The sequence below is a fragment of the Ambystoma mexicanum genome, chromosome 3p (assembly GCF_040938575.1).
Source record: "Ambystoma mexicanum isolate Mex_15411 chromosome 3p, UKY_AmexF1_1, whole genome shotgun sequence".
Lineage (NCBI taxonomy): Eukaryota > Metazoa > Chordata > Amphibia > Caudata > Ambystomatidae > Ambystoma > Ambystoma mexicanum.
In genome coordinates, this window is record NC_090925.1 from 1,044,667,002 (window position 1) to 1,044,678,663 (window position 11,662).

The 11,662-nt window shown below is 44.0% G+C and overlaps 1 protein-coding gene across 1 annotated transcript in view; it reads right to left on the reverse strand.

The window, feature by feature from the left end:
- Positions 1 to 11,215, reverse strand: part of BPIFB2 (BPI fold containing family B member 2) — a 103,675-nt gene extending 92,460 nt beyond the window's left edge. The window contains exons 1-3 of the mRNA XM_069652405.1: positions 11,142 to 11,215; positions 10,898 to 11,025; positions 753 to 918 (exon numbers count right to left, since the gene is read on the reverse strand). Coding sequence (XP_069508506.1) covers positions 753 to 918; positions 10,898 to 11,012 — 281 coding nt within the window. The 5' untranslated portion in view covers positions 11,013 to 11,025; positions 11,142 to 11,215. The remainder of the gene's footprint in view (positions 1 to 752; positions 919 to 10,897; positions 11,026 to 11,141) is intronic.
- Positions 11,216 to 11,662: the final 447 nt, after the last annotated feature.

Here is an 11,662-nt window from a genome sequence, read left to right on the forward strand (position 1 = left end):
TAAGCTTAACTGTGCACTCATTTCACCCCTTTTCCTAGGAGGTACTAAGCCCAGATCATGTGACTACTGCTAGGCATAGGTGATGTAAGACTTGTTCGGGATTGTTGCTTCTCCTATGAACAGTCCTTCAGTCTTCTGCGGCATAAGTGAGTTGAAGGACCATGCATGTGCATCCTCTTTTGGCGGCATGAGCCCTCTTCTTACCATAAGGGTGCCAAACCCTCCAAGGAAACACTTGTCTACCTACCTCTTTACTGTCCACACATCTTCAATGTATGACCACTATGGACTATGGCATTTCCTGATATTTAACCTCTTCTTGAGGGATACCCTGTGTTTACTTGCTATCGCTAGACCTGCCATTTTGTTTTTATAGCAATCAATATCCTGAACTCAATCTTTCTGTTCCTCTCTCAACATGTATGTATTATCTGCCTATTTAATTCTTAAGCTTCTCTATGTCAGTTACCCCCACTCACACATGGGTGCGTGTATGCTGTTTTATTTCTTCGTTGCATCTCTCTGGGCAACATAACCTGAAAGGTTACGGCAGAGTTTGCATTCCTTTCAATTGTGCTTGCTGAATCCTCTCTGCATCTCCCAGCTCCATATCTATCTCTAATGGCCTGCTTCTGTCATAATCAGCCGGTACACACGGGGATACAGCATACAGGGTGCGCCGCTTATATTGCATGACTGCATGTGTAGTATATTTCAGAGTTTCTCTTTCCAATGACATGATCGTCACTTACCCTGCGATGTTCAGGACCGTATCTGTGAGCTTTGTCAGTCCCCCAAAGAGTCCGCCCAATAGTCCAGTGTTGAACAGACCTCCCGTAGTTTTAACTGTGCCAGTGAAGCCTGGGATGCGCAGTAACTGTAACGCCTCCTGGAGGGGGCGACGCTGAGTCTGGCAAGCTATCAAAGAAATAAAAAAGACATGTCAGGGGCTCTGTGCCCTACTCCCTCCTGTAGGCCCTATCCTCTAAGCCAGCGAGGCCTTGCATGCGATTTCCAATGCAGCCGGAAGAGGGAAACACTGTTTGGGACAATCAGCCCAACTTCATGTGATTTGCGAATATTATTTACTTCTTGTGCAACTCCAGGAGGAACAAAGTCAACATTGAGTCAATTTCTCGACCGGAAACATATTCATGTAACACACTAGACAGGTACCAGCATCTCTAGCCACTTGGATGACAAACACTGGAGCTGCAAGGCTCAGAATCGATGTGTGCTACGAAGGCAAATACAGCTAACAACAGAATAATATACTTTCATACAAGCACTCTTAACAGCAACCTTTTTACAAGAGTGCTAAACATTTTAGCAAAGGTATAAACTAATACAATATCGGAAATGTCCATTCTTAATTTGAATCATTTGTGGGCATTATACGATCATCAGTCTCTTGCCAGCAACTGTTACAGATACTTAAGGCTTTTTCCTCATTCGTTTTCCATTGCAGTGTGGCAGTTTGTGCCTTTATGATTTAATAATGATTTATATAACTGTGTTCGGCCAAGATGACGCGGACAGTAAGGAAGCTAAATCCTAGAGTGTGAATGGGCCACGCTCCCAGCAGTGAGAGCTGCCAGTTGGATCCAAGAACAAGCCAGTTGAATGCAATCTCAAACATATTAAATGCACCTAACCATCTTGTGCCCCCAGCACCCAGAATACAATAAAGGAGACGTATGTAGGAGTCTAAAGACCACATTTTCTAGGGCTCTTGATCTGCTCCTCTCAGGCCTCACTAAGACAGTGGGAAACTACACACGCAATAGCAGAGTTGGGGTTCACCTTTGGACATAACACCAATGGCCTCTTGTTTATGTCTTTCTCTCTAGGCAGTGGCCTAAGCCAAATCTTTGCAAGCCTAAAGATTAGGGAGCAAAAAGAACAAAACAAATGTTATCTTGTCATGTGCGTGAGAACCGGTCTTTGCAGCGACCTCCTCTAATTTCAATGGTTGTCACACCTGGAGAGCATGATTTAATCACAGTCACTTTCCTAGGCCTTATTTAAAGCTCAGGAGTAGTCATTGATTATTCTTTTGGACCAAAGATTAGTTCCTGGAAGAGATCCTGGTGAAACCAGCAACTTGGTGCACACATCATTGAAATTAGAGGAGGTTGCTGCAAAGACTGGAGTCAGGAAATTCATCCATTAATGCTTGTTCAGGTATTTGACAGCACACAATCGGGCAGAGTGTCAAACGTGCCATATTAGGGAATAGGTCATGTTTTAGTTTAGAGTGAGGAAACAAGAAACAAGAAGAAACAAGAGGAAGCAAGAACATTTACCAAGCACCTGTGACAAAGAAAACCATCTCTAGAGTCCTGTCCTGTCCGATGAGTGAGGTATATTTTCATCAATATGTTTATTGGGCCACATTTGTCTGGAGTGCTTCTCTGGAGTGCTGCTCTCAGGACCTCTGAGGAGTGAGCTAGGACGTGGGAGCATCTTGAGATGGATGCTGCTTGCACCACCTACTGAAAATGTGAGCGGGGGGTGCCCGCTACAGAGCCTATGGGAAAGGGCAGAGGCCGCAGTTGTCTCCAGATAACTGTGGAATAACTGTTTGCACGGTCTGATCCTTGTCAGAGTCGGCGTCCACACCTGTGTTATTTTATCATAGGGGATTTGATGCTGGATAACTTGATGTCCAGAGGCACCGTGGATTGAATCATTAGATCTGGTCCTAGAAGGGAGAAGTGGGAATGCTTGTGCCCTATGATTGGGAGCAATTAGTAAGGACAGACTCTGAGCCATCAAACCATTGAATGCTCACCATTGCATTATTGGTAACACTGTCTCCATACTGGGTGGTCAGGGGCATAGTAGAATGCTTGCATACATGGAAGACATTCCACAGTGCATTTCCATCCCGCCGTGCGATAGGGTCTCACCCCTCGTCTGTACTCTAGTGTGCACCTATTTGCTGGCTTTCCCTCCCAGGCACCCAGAGACACCACCCTTAGAGTCAGTGCCATGGGCATATCAGTGGCACTACCCGCAGCTACTCATTGGCTCTATACTTCTATTGAACTTAAGACCACTTTGGTTCATCTTTTTAAGAATGTTGACATCTTGGATATCGACCTGCTGTGATTTATGGACACTGACAGTCAGTCACGCATGCTTTCTCTATCCAATTAGAAAACGTGGCATTTGATTGTCTTTCTACAATGTACACTGCTCATTACATACACTGATTAATATACTGCAATGTGTGTGTTGCTGTATGTGTTGTGTGTGTTCTAAATAATTTCTGGTGTTATGGTCACAATAATGATCATAATCTTTCAAAATCGGTGGGAAAGCAAGGTTTATGCCCAACGCATCACATCAAATAAACGACATTAATATCAGAACCTATTATACTTGAAAATATTAAATGAATGAGATGCAATCCCTGCTTAGTTACTTATAGAGCAACAACGATAACACAGAGAACCCCGAACATGTTAAGAATACTGACACTGCTATCATACAACCAAAAAGTAAAAGGTGCTATAGCATAAACGCCCTTAGCCTTCAAACTGGGGATGCTTCTGCCAAAAGAGCACCTGCATCCCACACTGAATGATCACACATGACCTTATATGCCATAGCTAGAACTTCAATTAATTTAACAAATAATCACTTGGTGGATTTCGAAATAGCCACACTCCCTGAATAGATGGGAGGTCGGCCTTTTGTAATCACGTCTGATGTGCATGTGGCCAACTATCCAAAATTAGCATACAATATGAAAGATATGCTCAGGTGTTGTACCTTCGCAGCTACCCCAGGGCAATTAAATAAAACCTATAGAAGAAGGGGTCTCCCTTTCAGTCATTGAATGCAGATATGTAAGAAGGAGTGAACTTTGCACTTACAACAGCATTTCCAGATGGAAGATGTGATAACTACTAGGATTGAATCAGGGTCCTCAAACATTCTGAAAGGCAATAGGTTTGCACTATTGGCTACGGAGGTTGATTATCCAGTGGGTCAAGTGCAATAACAATGAACTTTCGCCCCAGAACTCCCTCTGGATTCTATTACACGTGGCATTATGTGGCATATTACTATGAAGGATCAGATAAAGGAAGATGATATATTGTTCCATATCATCCTGAGGGAGTCATGATGAAGTAAATGCCTCAGGAAAGTATGTATCTTCAGCCTGTGGAAAAGCCACAGGGTGTCAATTTAGTTCAAGGTTGTTTATTGAAATGAATGAGGAAAGCTATCTAATTGTGGAACTCTAGGTCGAAGATAAAGCAGTAAGAGCAGAGTTGATTAAAATTAGGAAAAACTGTTGTAGCACAGTGGTCCAATGCTAGTCTCCCTAGTAATACTATCTTGAGAGGAATTTTTAGAACCTCCTAGTACATATGACAATGGAGCAACCACGGTTCAGTCGGCACCTTTGAAATCCATTCTTAGTGGGACCAAAAATTGACATTGGTAAGTCACCCATAACCACCCCAACCTGGCTTTACTAGCAGTACTTCTAAAATGAGTTGAACTCAAATGTTGCTCGGTGATGGAGTCTTGAAGTGACAACCACAAGAAAAACATGAGAGGAAGCAGCCAGATGAAGAATATAAAGTTATATATGATACATGTACCAGAACCGGGGAAAGGTTATCCCCAACTTGCCCATCGGCACATCCATTCTCATGTTCCCCAAACCTGGTATAGTGGGGCATATGTTTGACTAGATGGGGGGATTTCCGGAGGCCAGGTGCAAGTGGATCTAGGTCACTGGGCCTAAGCCCAGCCCACCTTCTTAGCCCTGCCTCGTCCTTCCTGCTCTTAACTCTTAGATCAAGGATGTCTCTCGCCCAGGCGTCTGAAACGAAGGGCAGTCGAAGAAAAGGGAAATTTCTGTTTGGACCTGTTCGGACCAGGAGGATCCAGGGCCCGAACCCATGCTCAGACGGCAGGTAAGCATGCTCAAACATGTGTTTATTCCCTCTGTCCCCACAGGCCATCCCCACCCCTCTGGTCCCCCATGATGTTCCCTTGTGCGCCCCCTTCTCGCACACAGGTGTTGTGTGTTTTGCTTGATTCTTCTACCCTGCTCCCCCTCCCTCCCCTTCACCCTGTACTGATACATTCTGGTTCCACCATTACCGTCTTGTGGTCAATGCTGGATTTGACTTTTATGGACTGCATTGATTCACAGTGTGTCACCCTTTCTCATGGTGGCCCTGAATCATACTGTTCCCATCTTCATCTTGTATCCAGGCTTGCAACATTACGTGTTAATATTGAATTTTGCAATTGTATTCGCTCTCCCCTCTTGCTCCTCCACTCTTTTTTGACTGCTTACTCTCTGTTCTCTCCTCCTCTTCCTTTCTCCTTTTTCCTATCTCCTCCCCTCCTCCCCTTACTTTCTTCTATACATTTACTCTACCAGAATTGTCACAGGACTTAGTATGATAGCAAACTTGTCTGTCTCCTCCCTCCTCCCCTTACTTATTATTTTCCTCCCCCCTCAAGCACTATCTGAAATGTCATCAGACCTAGTACGATAGTCGCTTGTTTTGTTCCTCCCTTCCCTTTCTGCGCCCCTCTCCCTCACCTTTTGTTTTCTCCGGCTCTACCAGAAATGTCATCAGGCCTAGTACAGTAGTCGCCTGACTGTTTCCATTTCTTTCCCACACTCCTCCTCCCTTCCATATCTATGGCTTGGCTCTTGCACTATCTGAAATGTTGTCAGGCTGAGTACGATAGTTAATTTCACATCCTTACTGTTCATGGACTGTAAGAATGTCATTGTATTTTCCCTTGTTCCCTCCCTTGCCTTGAAGCACTTTGAAACACATTTTGTATAGGCGCTATATAAATAAACTATCATATGATATCATATCATAAAGAGGGAGAGTTATAAAGTAATGATTGACTGCTGTCTATCCCTGCTACTACTGGTGTCATTCAGGAACCTGATTGTACCATTAGTATCTGCTTTGAAAAGTTCAGGTTAATTTCCTAGAATATAGCAGGTTAAAAGAAGAATGCTCAAGTGTAGTATGAATTCATCAGGAAATATGACATTCCTTGTTTCCAAGATATATGGGCTAATGATCTGATACTCCTGGAGGATTTCACTAACTGCCTGGGGTTGGCATCCAAAGTGGCTGTATGTATGGTTAAACATTTAGTTGAACATTGTTAACTTAGAGTTATGGGGCCTCATTACACGGATGGCGGAGAACCATGGCGCTATTAGCGCCATGGTGCATGCCGGTAAAATACCGGCACCGCTTTGGCGGAAAGGGGAATTACCGCCCCATTCCAAGGTTGGCGGGACGGTAATTCCCCCTTCCACCATTGCCCTTCCCCATTCCCATTTTTGCCCCATAGGGCTCAATGGGAATGGGGAAGGCGCCAATTACGGTACCGCATATTGCGGTACCGTAATTAGCTCCTTGGGCCCCTTTGCGGGTTGGTTTTTAAAGCCTGCAAAAAGCAGCCGTTAAACGCCCCAACCCGCAAAGGGACCTCCTAGTAAGGCAGTAAGGAATTACCGGTACCGGTATTTTACCGTTACCGGTAAATCCTTACCGCCATCCGTGTAATGAGGCCCATAGTGTTTAGGGAAAGTTAGCATAGTGGATGTACAGCATAGTGCAGTGTAGCGTATCAGTGATAATAACTTTAACATGACTAATTTTAACAATACTGACATTATTAGTTAGATTTGGGGCCAGAGTGGTTTACTGTTGCTTAGGCCACAGGCTGTGCTATAGGTTCATGGACATACAGTTTAAAAATAAATGCAGAACTGAAAAACAGAACAGTGACGTGTTTTGCAGATGCTGGATTCAGAGCACAGGAGACAGCAGAATGAGCTCTGAAATGAAAACGTTCATTGTTGTACTGGTGAAGGGAGAACGAAGGAAATGGATGATTTGATTCACATTCATATGGGCTTGGCTGGTGTGTCAAAAATTGCTGTGCAGTGGTCATTGGAGAAATTACTAGAAAAGCCTGGAAGGTTACTGGGGTTGTGTACTGATTAGTGACAACACAAGTAAATCTGGCATAAGCGGAAAATAGTAAAGAATCCATACAGAACTATAGGTAGGAGGGATGAGGGAAGGAGAAAAGAAGGGAAGGCACACAAAAAGTTTGATCAGGTTGCTGGCTGGCTGGCTTCGGTGTGACAGTGCAGGCTGTCTGGAGACCAGAGCTGCATAGGCAGAGGCAGAGGCCAGGTGCTGGGCTGCTGTGACCCTGGAACTGAAGCCGTGGCTTGGAGCAGGAGACAGCAGCTGTGAAGGGGAGGGATTTGTCCGGTGCAGGTAGAGTATTCAAACACTATGATCTTGGTGAGTATAGGTGAAAAACGATAATTCATTAGGGAACCTCTCATAGTCTAATTAGTGAAGTGTCAAACTAGAATATATAAAAGGGCAAGAGCTCATTCGTCCGTGAGATATTGAAGGCGAACTGAGGTAGCCTATGTATAAATTGAAAATTGTTGCGAAAAGGGAGAGTTTTACTTTGTCATGCATGAGTCCTAGTTTTGCTCAAGGGTTGGAGAAATCACTGTTCTGGTGTAGGGAGTTGTGAAAGGAGTTCAAAAGCCTATCGATAAAATGTGAATGCAAATCTAATGATGAATAATGAAAGCTGTGCTTACATGCTTTTTCCTTTCTGTGCTAAATGAGAAATGTTATTCTGCAATGCTGTGTTTACATGTTTTTTCCTTTTTATGCTAAATGAAAAATGTTAATCTGCATATGTGCCTATGTGGAATAAGTATTTCTTACATGTTGGCTGTTTTTGAGAGTGACAATCTTCACCTGAAAAAAAGGAATTAATCTTCTTCAAAAGAGTTCAATTTGCATTAACTAAGACATGAACTACTTGAGGAGGAGTTATTTCCGGTCAGTGAAGCAAATTACCTGAATGAGATCTTCTGATTTTAAATGACAAATCACCTGCCTGTGTACCACTGCAGGCAAGACTGCCCCCCTGTATCCAATACTTCCAGAAGGACCAAACACCATTCTCTTTAAGGAACGTCTTACCTTACGCTCCACTCAACCCAACTTCTTGCCATCCGGACCGCCCCCTTGCTTACCCTACTCTCTCCATCTACCCCCGCTATGCCTTCACGTAACTGTAACCCACTGGACACATTACCAATTTCCACTACTCTGTTGCTTCAAAGCTACGCTCTATAAATCCCATATTTATGAGGTATTTCTTGTCTGTGAATCAGGGCCTCCTCTCGAGTTTACATTACATTTCTATCTGAAAGTAATTGCCTGGGGACAAACTCCAACAGCAAGGTTTTTTCTCCAGAGGTGATCAGAGATTTTCTGTAGCTGCACCACAGCTTTGGAATCAGCAGTCTCTTAATTTGAGGATGATGGATGATTGTCATTTCGAAAATGTCTTAAGACATTTTTCTTACGTTAAATTTGGTTACAGCATTAGAGTTATTTAATTCGAGGTGTTAGTGCCAGGGCACATTTTAGTTTGAATGTGGCACTTTATAAATAACCTGCCTTACCAGTATGAATCCTCTTTTCTAAAAAGGAGGAGAAAAGGAGGAATATGACATTTTGATGAAATTGGATCCCAATGTTCTGGTTCAAAAACTCCCTCTGTTGGAAGGAGGGGCTTAGGATGGACAGCAACTGTCTGTAAGTGAGAAGGTTGGAAGTAGTCCCTGCTTGTACATTACACATTATGTGCTTTTTAGTGGAGTTAACATGGGCTTAGAATGGGACATCCTAAGAGTAACGCTGCATGTGAGGAGGGAACCCTAAAGCTGCTAGAAGGCCTGCCAGCAAGTATGTGTCCCAAGTGTGTCTGTGGTAAATGACAGATGTGAGAAAGATGTGTCACCTTAAGCCGAAACCCTGCAAGTGTGGCAACTGAGGTCTGTTAACAATCATCCCATACTTGTATCTGAGGGAGCTGCTGACTGTGAGGGGGTGTTCCCTGCCTATGTAGGAGGGATTCCCCACACATGGGATATTCACTGGATTTTAGTGCTTAATAAATTCATCACAGCAAGTGATTGATCAATTTAGTGACAGCGAATGAGTGAGTTAGTGAGAGGGTAAATAAGTGTGTACACATATTTTACTAAATGCATAAAACTTGTTGCGCACTTGCACGATCTAAATGACACCTGACCTAGTAAGATTTCTTGCCTTGTCTTCCCTTGTTCCCCTTCCCATGCATGGTTGCGCCTTGAAACACTTGCCTATAGGTGCATACCAAATACCAAATCAATCAATCAATCAATCAATGTCTGGGAAGAGTAATTGTGGGGTCTCCTATGTGTGCCAAAGCGATCTCAAGCCTGTGAATTGTGTATATGTTTTTCAAAGAAACGAGCTGAGGGTAGATCTCTGTCTTCGGCTGGGGCCTCCCTCTGGAACAGCCTCACTGCCACTCTAAAACTTGAGTGAACCATCTCTGGTTCCTGAAGCACCTCAAGACCTTCCTCTCTGCTTCTGCCTTCTCTCCTCTTCTCCCCTGCTGCTCTGTTCTGTTTCGGCATCATGCACCTGGCCACCCTCTGACTTCCAGGTACCTGCTCACGGTGCCACCCACCCGCACTGCCTCCTGGCCACCCCTTGCACTGGGGTCTTTATCTGTAACCCTACAGTCCCCCCTGTTTTCTGCACTTATCTGGCACACCCTGTCTGTTGCCTTATACCTAGCACTTGCTACTTGCTGACCGCACTACCACTGTTGCTTTTATTTTTTATGCATTTATTTGTTTTATTTATTTGTAGTTCTTGCTCAGCACTATTCCACCTCTCCCATGCACTTTCCACTTTATCTTCTCCCATGCACTTGCGCGTTCTCAATGTCATTGGGCCTAGTAAGGTCGTTGTTTTTGTTCTCCCTTGTTCCCCTCCCTTGCCTTGTCGCGCTCAGAAACCCTTGTTTATGAGCGCGATACAAAGAAAATATCACTATCAACATACAGAAATTCACTCCTCTCTTTCTTAAAAAGCTACCTCCATCTCACCGCTAACATCAACACACAATGGTATAGTTACAAAGCATCACCCACAATAGAGATTTTATAAGTAGACCCGCAGAATGAGAATTGCATGGAGAGTAGCATCTCATTGCATCCATCCATGTGTTGACAGCTCAATTCCTTTCACTCAATGGACCCCACCATGAGTCGCACACCTGCCCCAAGACTCACTTGTTGCACAATCTAACCCTAGATCACAATACATGTGGGCAGCGCTTGCAGCTGCGGGGTGGGCAGCACAAGCTTGGAACACAGATTGGACCATGAGGGTTAAAGTTCTTCCTCGCATCCTAATTGTCGAAGACACCTGCGCAGGCGGTTCATTATCCTGCTTTGTGTCATACCTATTCGTATTTTTTATTTTTCATTTGACCTTACCCACACATCAATAGCTATATCAGGGATTGTATAAATAATACACGTAAAACACATCCATGAGCCACTCAGATGATCACTATAATTTAAAAGAGGAAGACGTCCTGTAGGAGAGAAAATGTGAGCACAAATATTGTATTTCTTGTTTTTCCTTCAGAAATGAGTCGACATGTGCATGAGATGTGTACATACCTATGCTCTTAAGAGCTCTATGCTCTTATGATACTAGGGGCTTACTGTACAATGCACGTGTGTTAAATATCATGATTATTTCGCTTGCACTTTAATAACATATGACATGAAATTGCAGTGAAAGTTTGTATGTTGCAAAAAAGAGTCCTAATTCTAAGAATACCTCTTCAAATCTGAACGTAGAATCAACTTTTCAGCTAGTTTTTATCACCATTGGTTATCCCAGGACTCGGTTTCCCAGAATGCTTTAGTATATGCTGGGAAAGAATGACAGGCCTGAGTGGGCAGGCTGTCCATTAGCTTTCCACTTACCATATTCCATGGCCACCTTCTTGACGCGCAGCACGGTTCCACAGCCACAGGGGGCCTTAGCTTGTGTCGCAACGAAGAGGGCCAAGAGAAGGGTCAGGCACCACAGCTTCGCCATCTTTACTACGTACCTTGGAGAGAAAAGACACGGTTAGTCTGAACATGACCTGAACACCTTCTTTTTGTTCCGTGACTTTAGTCCCACTTGCTAACTCGCACCTTCCTTGGTGAATTCATTCATACATACGTGTGTTTGTCTTGAGTTCGTGAAGGCGCTGGCACTTTCCTTGACAGCTTCTGCCATGGAGCCGGCGGACGGGTGCGTTATATATCCCTGCCTGTGACCGACCAGAATTGAAGATAGCAAACAAACCTGCATTCAGGCATAATCCTTAAGGCGTTGTCTTTTCAAATTTGCTGGCAGTGATTGACAGTGAAAGGCAAAACAAACACGCGCCCTTACCTGTAGCTTTTCGCAAAGTTGAAGGGGTTGTGGTCTGCTATTGCACAAAACAGGATGATCCTGTGTGTGCATACACCACACTGCACGTATTAGATGTTATCTTTCAAATCTCAGTATGTGTGCTTAATATGATATGATATTTTATTTGTATCACACTCGTACACAAGTGTTTCAGAGCGTGACTAGACAAGGGAGGGGAGCAGGGGAGAACACAAAACAACAACGATCTTACTAGGCCCAGTGACATTGAGAACGTGCAAGTGCATAGGAAAAGGAAAAGGGAAAAAGTGCATGGTAGGGGGAGA